This window comes from Anomalospiza imberbis, chromosome 14 (assembly GCF_031753505.1).
Source record: "Anomalospiza imberbis isolate Cuckoo-Finch-1a 21T00152 chromosome 14, ASM3175350v1, whole genome shotgun sequence".
NCBI classification, from domain to species: Eukaryota; Metazoa; Chordata; class Aves; order Passeriformes; family Viduidae; genus Anomalospiza; species Anomalospiza imberbis.
Window position 1 is genome coordinate 18,522,468 of NC_089694.1, and position 16,856 is coordinate 18,539,323.

General features: G+C 52.8%; 2 protein-coding genes across 6 annotated transcripts in view; one reads left to right on the plus strand and one right to left on the minus strand.

Annotated features, from left to right (window-relative positions):
* Window positions 1-16,856, minus strand: part of LOC137482717 (mitochondrial fission factor homolog B-like) — a 214,641-nt gene that overhangs the window by 73,135 nt on the left and 124,650 nt on the right. The window lies entirely within an intron of this gene.
* Window positions 15,591-16,856, plus strand: part of LOC137482712 (gamma-aminobutyric acid receptor subunit gamma-4) — a 36,494-nt gene continuing 35,228 nt past the window's right edge. Inside the window, exon 1 of the mRNA XM_068205241.1 lies at window positions 15,591-15,797. Coding sequence (XP_068061342.1) covers window positions 15,742-15,797 — 56 coding nt within the window. The 5' untranslated portion in view covers window positions 15,591-15,741. The remainder of the gene's footprint in view (window positions 15,798-16,856) is intronic.

Here is a 16,856-nt window from a genome sequence, read left to right on the forward strand (position 1 = left end):
ACAAAACATGGATTTAGAGCTTAATCCCTGGCTCCTGCTGTGTTGCAAGCTCTCTCTAAAACCTTTATGGACACCAAGGCCATTTTGGAGTTTCAAAGTTAAACAATCCCCCTCTCCCCTGCATGTGAACACCGAGAGGATTAGACAATCAAAGCCCCAGTTGTGAAGATATTCTGGTTCTCAGGTGTCTCCCTGCTTTGAACCTGCTTGTGTGGCATGACTCCAAATCTTCCTAGCTGATTTCCTGTGCTCAAGGCTAGAGCTGGTCAGGGAAAATCAAAACAATCACAACCCTCCTGATGCATGAATATGCTGTAAACAAAAGGGACGGTGATTTTTAGCATAAATAAATATTAATTTGGGGTGGTTTTTTTTGGAAGCTTTTCATTTATTTGCCATCTGCGATTCTGCTGATTAAAAAATCATCCCATCATCCGATCCAAGACAGCAGAGGTCTGGCTGGGGCTTGGCTGGCTCACTCTGTGGCACAGAGATCACTTTGGAGGCAGATGAACCCTATGGTTAATTTGAGCCTGACACGCTGAAAATGGCTCATCAAAAGTATCAGGCAAAGAGCTAAAAATTTGCCAGGGAGAATTGAACCAACACAGTCAGAGCCCAGTGCAGGGTTCACATCCCCTTTAATAGTGGGGGTTCGGATCAGCAAAGCCCTTGCTTGCAATTGCACCTTGCTGGCCTTGCCTGAAGTTCTGGAAATATCCTCCAAACACAGCAATTAGATGTTGAGGGGTGGGGGGAAAACACAAAAGATGGCCAGTAAAGTAAATGTGCAAGGAAGAAAAAATCAGTGGACAAAAGGCTTAGCTCTGCCAGCAGTCAAACCATTCAGGCAGCCACAATTGCTGCTCCCTCCTCATCCTGTGCACCCCAGCCCTGTGCATTTGTGGTTATTATCTTGCCTGGACCAGACTGGTGTTGACAAACAAAAGCCCACGTAGCTTTGATTTTCCATGTGTGCACGGGCAGGGGAAGCTGTCACCTGCCCCTCAATGCCTGCTCCTCTCGTTGTCCTTGCCCTGCTTTATTCTCGTGGAACAAAGAGCTGAATGGTGGCAGAAGATAAATTAAGGGTTTGAAAAACTATTAGAACAATTGGGCAGCGAGGCACAGTGCAGGGGAGAGCTGAGGGGTCACTCCTTCCAGGGCTCCGGGTTTTGGGGAGGTTTGGCTGGTGAGGCAGCAGGTCCTCAGGAGAGGAAGGAGAGAGCTGCAGAAAGCCAGCACTGGTGGTGGCTGCTGCCATCAGCTGTCCTGTCACTGGCTGCCCAGATAAGGGAACCTGACAGCAAAGGCTTTTTTGGCTCCACTTCTCCATCCTGAGCTGCTGTGGGAAGCACATCCCAGCCCTGCCAAGGGAGGGGGGGAGTGAGAGCCTGGAAAGCAAAGAGACAGAGGACAAGGGTAAATCATGAGAGCTGACTGAACCATGGAGGGCTCTGGAAAGGGAGGAAGTGTCCAGGCACCTGCCCCTTTCCTTAGCATCTCCTCTGGGAAGATGGGAGAAGAGGCACAGCAAGAACCTGGCTTTACCTGCCGTGGCCTCTTCTAAAATGTGCTGTTACTGTGCAGACCTCCTGCCTTATTTTCCTGGGGAGGAAATTTCTGAGGAGGACAATGGCTGACGAGAGCAGTGCAGAGTTCCTTGGTGCTAAGGGCACATGCTGGAGATGAGGATTATTCCTTCCATTACACGGCTGGGGAGCTGAGCACTGAGAAATCCCCCGCAGGCTCCAATCAAGACAGTTCAGAGCTGCAGACAGCCCTAGACCACGATATTTCTGAATGGAAAATGCTGCTTCTCACGATGGGATGAGAGGATGAAAATCTCTAGGGCACCTGGATGGCAAGAAATAGCAGCATGGAGGGGGAGAACAGAAAAACCCACAGAGTCAAGTCACTGTCATTAATTTAATGTTTGTTAGAGGTGCTGGGAGGCTGAGTGGTCCATAGGTTTCCCTTCTGTGCTACTGTTCCCAGAGCACTCTGTTTATTCTGTAGGCCAGGTTGGGAGAAAAGCTTTTACCTCCCCAAAATCAGACTTGGTGTCAATGTAAAATGAGATCATTACTTTCTTGCTGGCAGACTGGTGTGAAACAATGGTGACTCAAAAAACAGTAATCTCTATAAAACCAAGGCCTGGTCTCGCTTGGCAGGTGTTATTTATTTTTCCTAGCAGAGGGAACAAGAAACTGTAGCTGGAATCTCCAGTTGGCTTCCCAAGATACTACTGTGACATTTTAATGATCTGATCCCCCTCAAAGGTGGCATTTTCACTTGTTCCCCTGACCTATCACTGTACATTTGTTGTGAAACAAACTGTCTGCTATCAGCCCTGACCGCTCAGAGGAAAATAAAATAACTATTTGAGAGTCCAGTGCAGTGAACGGACTGTTCCCCCTGTAAACCCTTATGAGGCCACGGGCTCTTTGGGACCCTGTCAGTGCCACTCACCTTGGCAGAGGCTGTGACTTGGGATGTACCTGTGGGATGTTCCTGGCTGATTAACACTCTGTTCCACTAGTTAACACGTGGCTGAAGTTGTTGTTCATGCTGTGAGACCCTTTTCTCCTCGGTCTGCCTTCTTTGGAGGAGTCACAGGGGCAGAAATGCTGTTTGTGATGGGCATGGCTTGGATGAGGTGACCTGCAGAGGATGTGGCTTCCAGGGTGCCCTGCCAGGCTCTCCTTTCCACTCTCTGGAGAAAAACTGGTTCATGCTGGTGTAAAATGTGTGCAATGAATAACACAACTACAGCAAAATAGTTTATGTAAAGCACTGATGTGGGAGAAGTTTCATAAGAGGTTTCATACCTCAAAAAGGCCTTTTGTCAAAAATAGAAGCATTTTCTGTAAGGGGAAAAAAAAAAACAAGTTTCTTGCACAGTCTTCCTGTCGTGCTAGCTGCCATGGAGACCTCCTTTCCTCCCATAGTGCAAGATGCTGCTCCAGCCCTTTTGTGAGCAGGACAGAGAGCAGAGGCAGCCCTGTGGGGAGTGACTGGGCTGGGGACACCAGCTGCCACCCACTGGGGGCTGAGCTCTTTGTCTGAGACGTTCCACGGGGGCACGAGCAGGGGCTGCTGAGTGAGTCCTGTCCGGTGCGACACAGGGATGGGTGAGCTGCCAATGTCACCTGGGAGGGAGCAGAGAGGAGAAACTGGCTGGGAAATTGTGTGGGGGAACATCCACATCTGCCAGGAGGCTGGGACAAAGCAAAGCTCCGAGTGCTCGTGCTGCTGACCCTGCAGGTGAACGCTGGCACCAGCACCAACAGCGGGTTCCCTTCCTCTGGGGAGGAAACAGGACAGAGCAAAACCCCAAAGAGGCAACAAACCAGAGCTCCTGCTTCACAGGGGCAGAGCAGCTACAGGGACAGGAATCCAGGCAGGGAAACCAGGCCATGGAAGTCAATGCAAATGACTTTGATCACGGAGTTCCAAGCCCATTTGCTCTGTAGGAAGCACGGCTGTCAGCAGGGGTAGGCAGTGAGAGGGGTGGGATCTCACAGCTTGCGAGATGAAATCAAGAAATCAAGAATGTGGCAGATGCTTTTTTTTTTTTCTCTCCCCTAGCTTCAGAGGGCCCTTAGCATCACTTTAGGGACCCAAAGGGGGCTGATTTCAAGCTCCATGTCCCTGCTTCTCTGTTGAGCTAAGTGGCAGCACTCTGGGTAGGTATTACTTCTGCAGGGCGACGGGATGGACTCCAGATGGGACTGGGGATGGAGCACCTGGGTTTGGGCAGGCTTGGAGCACAGGAAACCCAAGAATGCCCTCGGAGGTGCCTGCTGAAGCAGCAGAGCCCCTCCACGAGCCACAGACAGCAGCATGGGCAGGGAGAGTGGTACCTGCACAGGGCTCTGCACCCGCCCTGGGGAGCGCTCCGAAGAGGAAAAGCTCCAGTTATGTCACTCATCATTTCTAGGCATTTTTAAAAAGAAATCCCCTGGGGCAGAGGCTCTGTTTTCATTCAGAGCTGCACATGATGGGATGTGTGCCTTTGCTGTAGTTTCTGAGTGCCACTGTTGTTGTAGGTTAATTATCATTAGTAATTAATTGTCACCACTCACAGGAAGGATTTTCTCTGCTGGTCAGGAGTCACAAAGAGCATTAACAGCTTCTTTTTTCCCCCTGCAAACACATCTCCAGCTTGACTCGGGGATTCTTCTGGCCTTGGCAGCTGCCTTGGATCCTCACAGCCCCTTGGAAGGTGGTGGAGAGAAGCCTGGGTTGTTGTCCTGCCTGGTAACTTTTTCTTTTTTAACACAATTTAAATATGGGTAGCTAAATTCTCTTCATGAGAAGTGTCACACAGACTCTCCTAGACTAAGGCTTGTTGACTTTTTCCTTCTTTTAATAAGTTTCTGATCCAATGAAACAGCTTAAAAAAAAAAAAACAAAAAAACAAACCCTGATGCATCCAGTGGCAACACATCAGTTTTCAAAGACGTAGCTGAAGAAAACCCAAGTAACTGTAGCTACTGCTTGTGCCATAAATGAAAAGTAAAATCAAGATAAATCCAAGACAAGGAAGGTGGCATCAGGATGTTTCTGCTAGGGAAGGAGAGACCCCAGGAGACCCAGTGCCCCCGTTGTCATGCAGCCATGGGCACAGCCATGAGCTGTCTCCCCTGGCACAGGGATGTCAGCAGTGCTGCCACTTCCAGCACTGGCCTCTCCACAGCACTCTGGGGTTGATTTATTTTTTCCCTCACAGATCCAGCTGCCAAGATCCTAAAACAGGTCAGGCATATGGGATCATGGCATGAGCAAACCCGGCTGGCTCGAGCTCAAATTTATAAGAAACTCAGTTGCCTTTTTATCTTTTTTTTTTTTTTTACCCCCCTCTTCCAACTCCAACCAAATCCCAAACATAAATTATGGCAACCAGGCGCTTCCTGGTGCCTGCAGCTGCTCAGCAAAATTGACTTTTCCATCAGCGCTGCCGCTCGGAGCACAAACCTGGCAGCTGAGCACCGGACCCAGTTGGAGCCCTGCTTTTCCCATTCAACAAAAGTTCAGCCAGCTCGGAGCATTTCAGACTCAGCGAATTATTTTCTGGCAAAACCGTGGGTTTATTGGGAAATTTCCGGCTGGCTCTAATTGGGACAGCTGTTAAGGCGGCAGTTTTCACGAGAACTGAGAGTGGCTTTCAGATGAGCACAGCTCTTAAAACGGCTGCTGCTTTGATAGCTGCTCGGTGCCTTTCTTGTCTGATTATTGGGCTTAGTACCTCACTGCAAGCTTAAAAAAAAAAAAAAAAACAATCCACTTTGCCAGTCACATCTTTCTCTTCTCTTCACCCAATATTATCTCCTGCTCCTCCTCCTACTTCAAGGAGACTCTGTCAGTTTGAATTTGACCCTAAATCTGAGCTTTGCAAAAATTAATGTGCAGAGCATTTCAGATTAAGAGAATTTCTCTCTCTCTCTCTCTCTGTCTTTATTTTTTAGCCCCTCCAGGGCTGTTGAGAAGTCAGAGTAAACATTTGCCTTGTTGCTTTAACATGGGAGATCCTGCCAAGAAAATTAACAGGGCCTATCTCCACAAAGAGAGAAAACTCATCTCCTTCTGATGGAGGTACTGAGAGACTCACTGGCTTTCGGTAATGACTTTGTTTTTAATTTAATTGTTTTTCTTTCCTAATCCCACATACATTTTTGCCATTTAGCGAGGAAGTTGAATAAAGCATATGAAGGTTCATAAACAGCTAATTCAGTCCCAGAGTCTATGAGCTGGAAATTTTATGTCCTTAGGGAGCCTTGAGGGCTTGACGAAAGCCCTTGATAAAAGCAGATTGAATCTTGCTCTGATCTGCTGGGAATTCCCACCAAAGCCACCTTGCTCCCCACATGGCAATTGGAAGACCTGGAGCCCCAGAAGCCCCAGGTATGTCCTGCAATACACATTGCAGATAGGAAAATTGCTTTGGAGCAAAGCAAGGAATGGATTAAATTTGGTTCATATAGAATCAAATTTTTTTTTCTTAATATGGCTTTCCAGTGAAAGAGGAAAAATGAAAAAAATTCATCTTGTCATTTCAGTATGTTGTTCAAACCAGAACAGTGATTCTGTTTCTATTCTTTTATTTAAAGAAATTCAGGTTTTAAATGAACAATGGTGTGCTGAAGTGGAAAAACTTGAAACATTTAATTTAGAACATGGATCAATGAAACATTTTGGCATTCTTAAGCAAAAGATTTTATTTCAAAATGGGGAGAAAAAAGTGCTCTGATTGCAGCTGGTTTTGCTTGGACTGTGGTTTCATTTGTTTGTCTTCTCATTTAAACTAATTGCCAAATTCTGCCTATATTTACCAATTAATTTGATGACCTGGGGCTCTGTTGTGCACCAGATTTGTGGTTCACTTGAAATGAAAAATCTTTGCTCGCAAATCATGTGTATACAAGGAGCCAATGAAGGTCCCCTGACTTCTGACTCCTGATGTGCAAGGTTTTTTTGGTTGTGCCTCCTGCCAGTCTCCATGGGCAGTTCTGCTGCTGCTCACAGCTTGCAGAAACACGCATGGCCAGTGCCACCCCTCTGCTTTTTCTCACCAGAAAAGGTGCCCGGGACCTACAAATTCACACAGTGCCTCCAGCTGCCAACCACAGCCCCACCCCGGGGTGGCAGAGGGAAGGAATTTAAATCAAGAGGAGACAAGTTTATATTTAGAGCTGGGGGTTGCTCCTTCATCAGATTACGCTGGGTTTAAGTAGGTCAGGCAGGAGACCCGAGATATCCGAGTCCCCTTCACAGGCATCCGTCCGTCACTTATTATTCCAGGCACTTCTCTTTCACTCTGCCTCCCCTTCACAGCCCTTTGTGGCTGCTGCTGGGCTGTGCTGGCTCTCGCTGTCCTTCCCAACACTCCTTCCTTTCATTCCTCCTCCCTCCTGGCTCTGGGACAGCCCTGGGGACAGCGGTGGCCTCAGCTGTGTCACCGAGCCAAGGGGCACCCAAGGCCACTGCTCTGGGGAGCAGCGGAGCAGCTGGAGGCCAGAGGGGAGGCTGCTGCTCTGGGCTGCTCCTCACAGCACCACGTCCTCCCCCAGCTGGGATTTTAACCTGAGCACTCGTGGGGTTAGGTAAAAGTCAGCAATGATAGCAATAAAACCACCAAAAACACCAAAGAATTCCTCAAACGCCCCTGTTTAACCCTATTCTGGGAAAACAATTTCCTGCCCTGATCAGCCTGAGAGCACCTGCCTGCTCTGCCCAGCAGCCCTGGCACTCAGGCACCCGTTCCAGCCAGTTTGCCCTGTAATCAATCCTAATAATAAAGATTCTGAGCACATCCCGGGCCCTTCCCACACGCTCCTGGGCTGCCACACAAACAAATGCACGCGAGGAGAACGCGGGGTGCTGTCACAGGGCTCTGGGATGCTCAGGGCCTGTCACCTCCATTACCCACAGAGGCTGAAATCCCCTCCTTCAGCACGGGCAGGTCTGACAGGGGCGAGGGGATGGCAGAGGAGCAGACCCTGAGGCTGCTCCTCCAGCAAACCCTTCAGAATGCATTACGTTGTGCTTGCCCAGCTGACTGGGGTTATTTGAGTGCTCATAATTACAGATTTTGCTGGGTAGTGGCAAGGACTTGGCACCTGGGAGAAGAGGGGCATGGCTGATGATGGGCAGGTCAGCAATGCCCTGTGTCACCCATCCCAGCCTCCCAAGCTGTACTGGGGCTAGGGATGGAGCAGACCCTCCTGTGGGTCACCCTAACACATTCTCCAGCCCAAACCACCACCAAGTCATCCCCACTTGGATTTTTTTTTGAGCCATATTCTTTGCTCATTCCCAGTCTATTACATTTTTCAACTCTCAGTGGATTTTTTTTTTTTTTAATTCAAGGCCTCCTTCAAGCTGATCACAAGGGAATGCTGAGTGCTTGTTTTTTAATATTCTGACAGGTGCTATTTTGCTATTTGCTTGTGATGATTCAGGACATTTGCATGTCTTTGTCCTTAATTAAAAAGCACTTCACCCTTGCTGCAGGGGCATGGAAGATTTTTCTTGATCTTTTCGTTTTGGGGGACTTTTAATCAACATATCCACTCTGTAGATGCGGGTGCCTCTCTGAGAGGGGGGTGAAGCAGTGTGGAGAGCTGCGTGGGTGTAATTATGGCTTACTCTTTTTTTTTTTTTTTTTTTTTTTTTCCATGGGGGGAGAGAGAAGGGTGAATTTTACTGCAGTTGAAAGGCATTTTCTGACATCCTCCTGGAAGACAGGAGTCCCCTGTCCACCAAGCACATGGGCAATGACAAAGGCAAAATTTGCTGCAAAGGCTGGAGCTGGCAGAGCTGCCTGGGGAGTCAGCGCTCTGCCTCCCTGCACAGGCTCTGGCCAGGAGCCTGCAGACAGACTGTCCCCCAGCCTGCAGCACCTTCTTTAGACCCCACCCTGCTTGCACAGACCCTGCTTGCTCAGCTCATCTCCATCCCTGCAGTGCAAAGCCCCGGGGCTGGGCATGTCCCTCTGCAGTGTGTGGGACAGAGCGTGTGCCCCGTTTTCTGCACTGGGGTGCATTTGGAGCGTGCCATGGATGATCCTTGTTCTCCTCCAAACACAAGCATTTTTTGCAAGGTGAAAAGGCAGCGCCTTTCACAGCAAGGCCTTTTTAAATGGCAGCACGTGTTGCCTTGGGCTGTCAGGGAGGCTAAAAGTGAGTTTGGAGGAGGGGATTCAGCAGCAGCAGCTCAGCCCGCAGTGACAAGTGCAGAGTCTGAAAGCAGCTCCCTCTGTAGGAACCTCCCAGGCCTTAGGGGAGGATACGAGGGGAGACCCCTCCACAGATGTCCCTTGTTTGGGGGTGAGAGGGTGCTGGCATGGGGCTTCAGGGATGCTGCAAGACAGCGGGGTGCAGAGGGGTGAGGCAGCCCCGGGCAGGGTGGCAGGAACAAGGGGCTGCTCTGCCCTGGCTCCGTGCCCTGATGATGGCACCTAGGCAGAGGCCATCAGCCCGAGATAAGCCCTTTCATCCCCCCAGGACAGGTAGTTTCTCTGCAGGTGTTCCCACTTGACTGGATCACCCTTGCAGGTGGGGCAGTGGAAAGGGGCTGCAGACCCAGCTGGAGCCCCTCCTGTGCTCTGTCTGACCCTCACCCCCATGGGGAAATGGGAACAGGGCTCTGCCTTGGGGACCTGAGCCTGCCAGGCCAAAGAGACCCCAGGGAAGGAGTCAAACCCTGTGTGCTGAGATCCCTTAACTGCTCTCTGATATTCCTTAACGTTCTTAACACTTAACACTTCTTAACACTTCTGTCTCCTCCTAGAAAATACCAGACTGAAAAACATCTCCAGCAAGGCTCAGTGTTTATCTGTTCTGCTTTTCCAGGCTGGGGAGCACAGGCTCCTGGGAACCTTTGAAGATTATTTCGCTTCAGTTTTCTGAAGAGCCTTCAGCCTCCTCTTGAATCTTTTTATTTTGCTTCCATTCAACGCATCGGCCCGATTTCTCTGAGACTTAACAGCAATGAACAAGATTAAGATTGGAGCTTAGAGAGTATTAGGAGACGATCTCTCCTTCCCTGACGTGCTGGCAATTGCCAGATCCTGGTGCCAGCATCCCTCTCCTGGAGAGGCTCCGCGTGCAGGCGTTTCTGCTCCGGCGGCTCTGGGAGCACAGGAGCTGCAGGGCAGCGCCCGGTGTCGGCTTCTCTGCACTTCAGCTGCCACTGACTGCTGCCGGCAGAGGGGCTGGGATGGAGCTGGGAGCCAGAGGGGAGAGGGACGGTGGGTGCTGGACACAGCAGCACTGGTGGATGGAGTCTGGGTTTGCACGCTTTTGGAAAGGAAAATCCTGGAGCAGGTACCTGGGTGAGGGTGGCCGTGCCCAGCAGCCACACAGCGCAGCCCCGTGCAGCACAGGGTTGATCTAGGTCAGTGTTTCACGGGGGATCCTAGAGCTGAGGAACAGAGCAGTGCTGGCATTTCCCCATGAACCCCTGTGAGCATGGACTGAGGAGCACCAGGGATGCAGTGCTGGGGGAAAGGGTGCAGATGGCAGTGCCAGCAATGGACAGAGAGCAGCTGGATGGGCTCTGGGCTGGGGGGCAGCTCTGCTCTGCCACGCACACACAGTGGGAGTGGGACAACACCCTGATGGCAGGACCATGGGGGGCTCTCAGGGCTGCTGTGGGTCCAGCTGTGCTGCTGTGTCCCACCTGGGCCAAGAGGGCACGGAAGGAAAGGCAGTCCCGTTGATTCCCCCGTCTGGGAGTGGATAACAGCAGCACAGCACGTGCTCCCTTCTCCCTGCACGAATGATGCTTTGGGGCAGGGGTGCAAGAGGATCTGCCAAGCTGCTCCAGGGAAGGAGCAGCCGCTGCCCCTGCCCTGAGCCAGGTGTGCTGCGAGGCCACACGCTGGATGGGCAAAGTGCCTCTGGGTCTGCCAAGCCTGTCCTCAGCTGGTCACCTCCCTGCTGAGCTCTTGCTGATGAAGCCCTGTTGGGGCGGCACTCTGGGCCACAGTGCCACGGTCCCAAGCACTGCCTCCCTAAAAACAACAAAAAACAGCCACTCCAAAATGTGTCCCTCGAGTTCTGGCATTTGAGAGAGAAGGGCATCTTCCTCTTTTGCACAGGAGACACTGGAACTTCATGCAAGAGAAATTAAAGAGGCCTGGAAAATGCCTAAGAACTCCCAAGAAGGAAAGAGGCGTGAAAAAATGGGCTTGCTGCAGGCAACCATCACAGAGCTTCAGAGTCAGTCCCATCACAGACAGCTCAGAACAGCTCCAGGGACCCCAGATCAGGCAGCACCTGCCACAGGAGGAACTGTGCTCTGCCTCAGCTCGGGGAGGAAAGCTCCTTTCCCTGGTTTCTCCGCTTGTCAACAGTCCTGCATTATCCTCGGGCTGACAAAATGTCAAACTGCCAGCAAACCGCAGAGCCGGGCGAGAGGAGAGCGCAGCGCCGGGCTCGGATCAGCTGCGGGAGAGGGTTGTAATTGAACATCCACACTCGGACACAGATGAGCAGTTCCCATTATTTACTGGTGTATAAACATTCCTGAGCCAGTGGAGAGAGAAGGCATTGAAATCCCCATGCCCCTGGGCAGAAATGCCTACAGGTATTAACAGCAAAAGGCAACTGTGCCTCCCTCTCTCCTTTTCTTAAATCCTTTGGGTCAGCAGGTGCTGATGTGGCCTCAGCTGTGTCCTCAGGGCTGCAGCAGGGAAAGAGCCAGGTAGAGTCATTGCTGGCCACAGGGTTTTGATGGTCAGCGCCACCTTCCACGTGTTGGCTGTGCTCTGAATCCCAGCCTGTCCTCTGGAGAGCCCCAAGTTTTTCCCAGCTGTTGAGCAAGCCTGGAATCACTGTACCAAGAACAGTTTGCATCCCAATGACAGATTTTGTTGGATCCATGACCTTCCTGGCTGCTTTTCCCCTTCCCTGAACCATTGTGGCATGGGGTCACAAGGAGTAGTGGATCTCCACCCAGAAGCAGCCACGTTTCTACAGTGAAGAGAAGCAGCTGTTCCTGTTCCTGCAGCTGCATGTCCCCAAAGTTTGTGTCAGCAGTTGCACGGTATTTAAAATAAGGATGGGAGTTATTCTGGCGTCTAAACTACCAGATCATGGTCCTGTGCTGGACATATCACATCAGATGCACACATGCAAATTCCATTTAAAAAGTATTGAAATACCTGGTGCTCAGTTTGCTGAGATTTTCCCGTTTTTTCTGTAAAATGCTGCCAATTCCCTTCCCCTTCCCAACCTTTCCCATGTACATTTTCTCTTTTTGCATTTCCATCCCTAGGAGAACTGTAACGTACTGAGCCCTGGGCTGGGGAGGGTTTCAGAAAAGCAGATCCATAAAAGCACAGGAAATGGCACCTTTCCCATCCCCAGGGTGACAGCAAGAGCTCTTCTGACACACAGGATCAGATCACCTAGCATTTGGTGATCTCTTTCCACTAAGAAACTACTTTTGAAGAGGGACTGCCTGCAATGGAAGGAAAGCAGAGACTCCTTTGGGCCTGGCACAGCAGCAGAGGATGAAGGCAAAGTTCTCGCTCCCGTCAACGCTCTCATCACCCCCGGGACAGCTTGCACCAGCTCCTGCTACAGCCTGGGCTGTCCTCCCACACCATTCACTCTCCTTGGAAAATATTCACGTCACATTTGTTCAGGCTCCAAACATATTTTTTTTTATCTGTCAGCACTGCAAGTTCACTCCAGCACCTAAAAACCGAACTGTGCCCTGTCTGCTTCATCTATCATTGCTGTCCACAAAGGTGGGGAGGCAGAGCCCAACTGAAGCTGTTATTGATATCATGTGAGCCCAGATACAGCATCTGCTGCTGTGCCTGGCGAGCCTGAAAAAGACAAAACCAGGGTTATGTTGAACAAATGCCCTGGTAGAGTAAACAAATGTTTCTACCATGCAGGACATGCCCCAAGTCAGAGAGCAGGGTCAAGCCTTATGCAGGGTTTTCATCCTCCAAGTTCTGCAGAGGGATCCTCAGCTGTCCTTCCCCACCTCATGCAGGTCTGTCAGAGGGCTCATCCTCATGGGTGCTGCTGCAGGACAGTGACCAGCCCTCTCTGTGCCAGAGCACACGGCCCTGGCCGTGGGGAGAGGGCTTGGCCTGACCCTGCGCCGCCCCCGGGGGAATGCTCTGGCTCGGTGACAGCTCAAGGACCAGTTCACTGCCAGGAGGACAGAGGACATCAAGGACAGTGGCTCTAGCTGTGCTCTGTCCTCAGCCAGATGACGTGGAGAGTGAGGGAGGAGGGGAAGGCGAGTTCACCTCCATGCAGCCCTTCAGAGCAGTCTGCTGCATGGCCCTGGCACTGCTGCCTGCCAGCGCCCTGGCAGCTCCTTGTCCCGGAGTGCCCAGCTCTGCCAGCAGGGCTCTCAGACCTGACCTGCTCCTGCAGAGCCCCGCGGGACCTGTCCCTGCCTGGGGTCCTCCAGTCCCGCTGCAGGTGCTTCTCCACCCTTGAGAGAGACAGAGCTGTCTGAGGGAGATCGTGCAAGTGCAAAGAGCCTGAGCTTTCTCAGAAATGAACTCCTGAGCACCTCGGGATGATGATTTTCCCCACTTGTATCAGTTTTCCCTCTGATGTAGCCCAGAAGAAGAGCAGTCTCCTCAGGCAAGCAGTGACCAGCACTCTGCATGGGTAAGAGTTGGCAGAGCTTTGCCTCCTGCCTTCTCCTGCTGCTCCAGCCTGAGCTCCAGACACACCCCCAGTGCAGGAGCAGGCAGAACACACCCCAGAAAGGGGCTCTGACAGAGCACCGAGGGGCTGGGAAAGGGCTGCAGATGTGCCCAGGCTCATCCCTCCGAGAGCACTGCCATCCTTGCAAGGTTTGGGATCCTTGGGCCAGGGCTGGAATTGTCTCCTTGTCTCCCAGAGCTAAATCCTGCAGTGAGGGCTGCACAACCAAACCCTCATTTGCTGTGGCAGCTTGGCCCCCCAGGCTCTGGGCTCATGAGGACTCTGTAAATAATAGGTTTTATTAGTTTGCCAGTTAAACTGAAATACCAGAAGGGATAAAAAACATCTTGAATAAAACATTGCATCTCCTGTTTAAGTTTCGAATCCCATGACAGTAGACCTCAAAACAAATGTCTCTTCAAAGTGGAAAATAGGGCTTGCTCCCTCCCAAAACATAAAAGCAGGACATTTTGTCCTTCTCAGCTTTTGGACTGAGGGTGGTTTTCCTGGTCAGAACCAATCATGGTGAATTTGAAATGGATTTCTCCCCAGCTGAGCCTGTGCTGCTGATAAATAAGGTGTTTGCTTGAAAAGCAGTGCCCTTGCTCTCCAACACCATCAACAGGCTTCATTCTTGTCCTTGGTTCCAGGGAAAGACTCAGCACCAGTTACAAAATGAAACCCCTGGAAATGAAGACCAGAGAGGAGAATTGCTTGGAAGCTCCTGGTGCACAAAATCTGCCTGGAAGATGTCCCCAAAACAACACCATGAGGGGATGCTGTGATTGCCTAACATTTCCCAGCCCGTCTCCACTGCTCCGAGCACAGCCCTCACCAGATCTCTCAGTCCTCAAGCAGCAGAACTGGGGTAGTCAAAAGAAATCAGTCCTGTGGATTTCCCCACATACCACTTCACATCCTGCGTCTTGAGGGGGAGCTGAGAGCACATATATGAACCCCTGGATTTTCTGTGGTCTGCTCATGACCAGAATCCTTGACAGCTACATCTTCCCTGCAGCTATTCTTGCACCTTTCCCAATTTCAGCTTCATCTGGATCCCTGAAGAACTTCTGGAACAATCCATGGCTTTGAAGCTTAAAGAGCTCTTTCCACCTTCACTACTGCTTTGCTATTCCCTATTTACTCTTTTGACATGTGTTTCCTCTAAACTCTGCCATCCAGAGCTGGCTTCTTTGCATGAAGTAAAGGCAACATCATCTGTAGCTGCTTCATTCCAGGGAAATGACATCTCAGGGCCTTGATGGCTGCAGCTGCCTCCTGTGGCTTTGGGGCCGCTCAGATCTCACGCTCGAGGGCTTAAGGTGATCATTGCAGCAATCAGCAAGGGAGAGAGCCTCGGAAAACCACCCAGGTGTGCCGCTGGTACTGCTGCTTGTGCTCCTGCGTCCTGCGGCATCCCCATCTCCACCCAGACTGGTCCTGGCTGCGAGGCACTGGGTGTGCCTGGGGAACGGGAATCTCCCACCCTGAGCAAACGAGGTAGCAGCACCAGAACGCTGCCGATGGGGACCAGAGGAGTGATTTTCCCCCTGCTCGTGTGACAGGCCCAGGAGTGAGAGCAGAGAGTCAGCTCTCAGTAGAAGGGATGGTCCCGCTCCGGCCCAGAGGAGCTGGATTTGCCATCAGAATTACCAGAGCTCCGGGAGATGCAGGGCCAGGCCTCTCTGGGGACCAGCTCCTGCCTCTCAGCCCGTAACTAATCAACAAGGCACAATTCTTGGTACCTCGTGTAGGTCTGACAAACTTTGTTCTGAGCAGCTCTCACCCAAAGCTCCCCAGGAAGGAATCTGCTACTCCTGTTTGCCACTCGGTTGTCAGTAAAGAAATGCCCGAGTGCAGCTTGGCAACGCCTGAAGGCAAAGAGCGACAGGCTGGGAGCCCACCCGCGATCCCCAGCTGTCCCGCAGCCCCTCCCCACACACCCTCCTGGCTGGTTTTGTGGGCAGCAGCCCCAACAGGTGGGAAAGGACCCTCTCCGGGCTGCATCTCGCTGGCAGCTCAGCCCAGCGGGGCCTGACGCCTTGCGTAATTTAGCAATAATTACCCACTCTTTCTTTTTTTAGACAAACACCCCAACTGTTGTGCATTGGAAGGGAAGGAAAAAAAAAAAAAGGCGAGTATTAAGAGAAATCAAACGCCTTGTTACGCAGAGGGGGAGCGAGAGCTCCTCGCACCAGCTGACGATGCTCGCTCCCCGGCAGCGCGGCTCCGGCAGATGCGCGGGTGCCTCTCGGCGCGCCCCCCCGCCGGCGCTCAGCCCCGGGCTGCGGGGGAGGCCGGCCCCTGCGCGGGGCGGTAGGAGCCGCTGCCAGCCCCTCCCCGCCGCGGACCGGAGAAGAGATGCCCAAGTTTGCGGTGCGCGGCCGGCGGCGCGGAGCGCGGGGCCGCGCGGGCGGCGGCGGGGCCGGAGCGCGGCGCAGCGGGCAGCGGGGGGGCCCCGTCGCCGCCCCCGGCCCGGCCCCGCGCTGAGCCCCGCCGGGCGGGCGCACGGCCGCCGCCGCCCCCCGGGGCCGCTGCTCGCCTCGCAGAGATGCCCGGGACGGTGCTGCTGCTCTGCCTGGCCCTCGGGCCGGTCCTGCGCGCCAGGTGAGTCCCCCCCAACCCCGCCGACCGGGACGCCCTCTCCCCTCCTCAGTTTACCCGTCGGGGCAATGGGAGGGGATGGGGTTGGAGTCGCAGCGCCTCTCCCCACGCTCGCCAGCCCGGCTCCAGCGGGGATTTGGCACCTCCGTGCCCCCGGCTGCTCCTTCCAGCGGGTCCCGTCGCGGCAGCACCGAGTGCCTGCGTGTCCTCTGCACCCCGGGCTCCCTCTCCGCAAGCCGGAATGGAGAGGACATCCCGTTTTCCACCCTGCCATCACCCCGCTGGCTGATCCTGCCCGGGACCGAGCCCCTTCCGGGGTGCCCGGAGCAGGACCAGAGGGAGCTCGGCACCTCCGGGGAGCTCCATCCATCACCGGGGCATTTCCACGTGCAGTCGGGCTGGGTGAGAAGGAGCTTGCGTCCCCTTCCTTACACTCCATCCCGGGGCCCCCGAAGTCCCCGCAGGGTGTGCAGCCTGGCAGCGGGAGGGCAACGCGGGCTCCTGCCCTGCCCTGCTCTACAGGTTGGCCGCAGGTCGCGGCTCTGGGTGCTGGTGCCAGCCCGGTGCCAGCCCGGCGGGCAGGTGGCGGTGCTCTCCCAGGGCCAGCCGTTCGTAGCGCTTTTCTGTACACAGCGATGAAAGGGCCCACGCACAAGGGGGTTTCAAGTTTCTTTTTCCTTTTTTTCTTTTTCTTTTTCTTTTTTTAAATTTTTTTTTTAACAATTCCTAGCCCTGCTGATGAGTTTAATGGCTAGATGAGGAAAGAACATGTTGTCAGCAGATTGTTACCCCCAGGGCTTGGGGGAAGAGGGATTTTACTGGCTGAAGCTAATTGGCAGAATAAGCCGCCTTAAAGCCGATCAAATCCCATTACAGATGCAGTCAGGGACAGGGAGCATGAATCCTGCTACTAATGGTCTGCCCTGCCAATGCTTCCCAACCCCGGGGGTGGGCACAAAGTCCATCCCTGCCATGGTCCTGCGTGGCTTGGCCTTCCCAGGGTCGAGGAGCAAGAGCTGCCCCACTGCTCGTGCCCTGACACCCATCCTCTGCCGTGCCCTG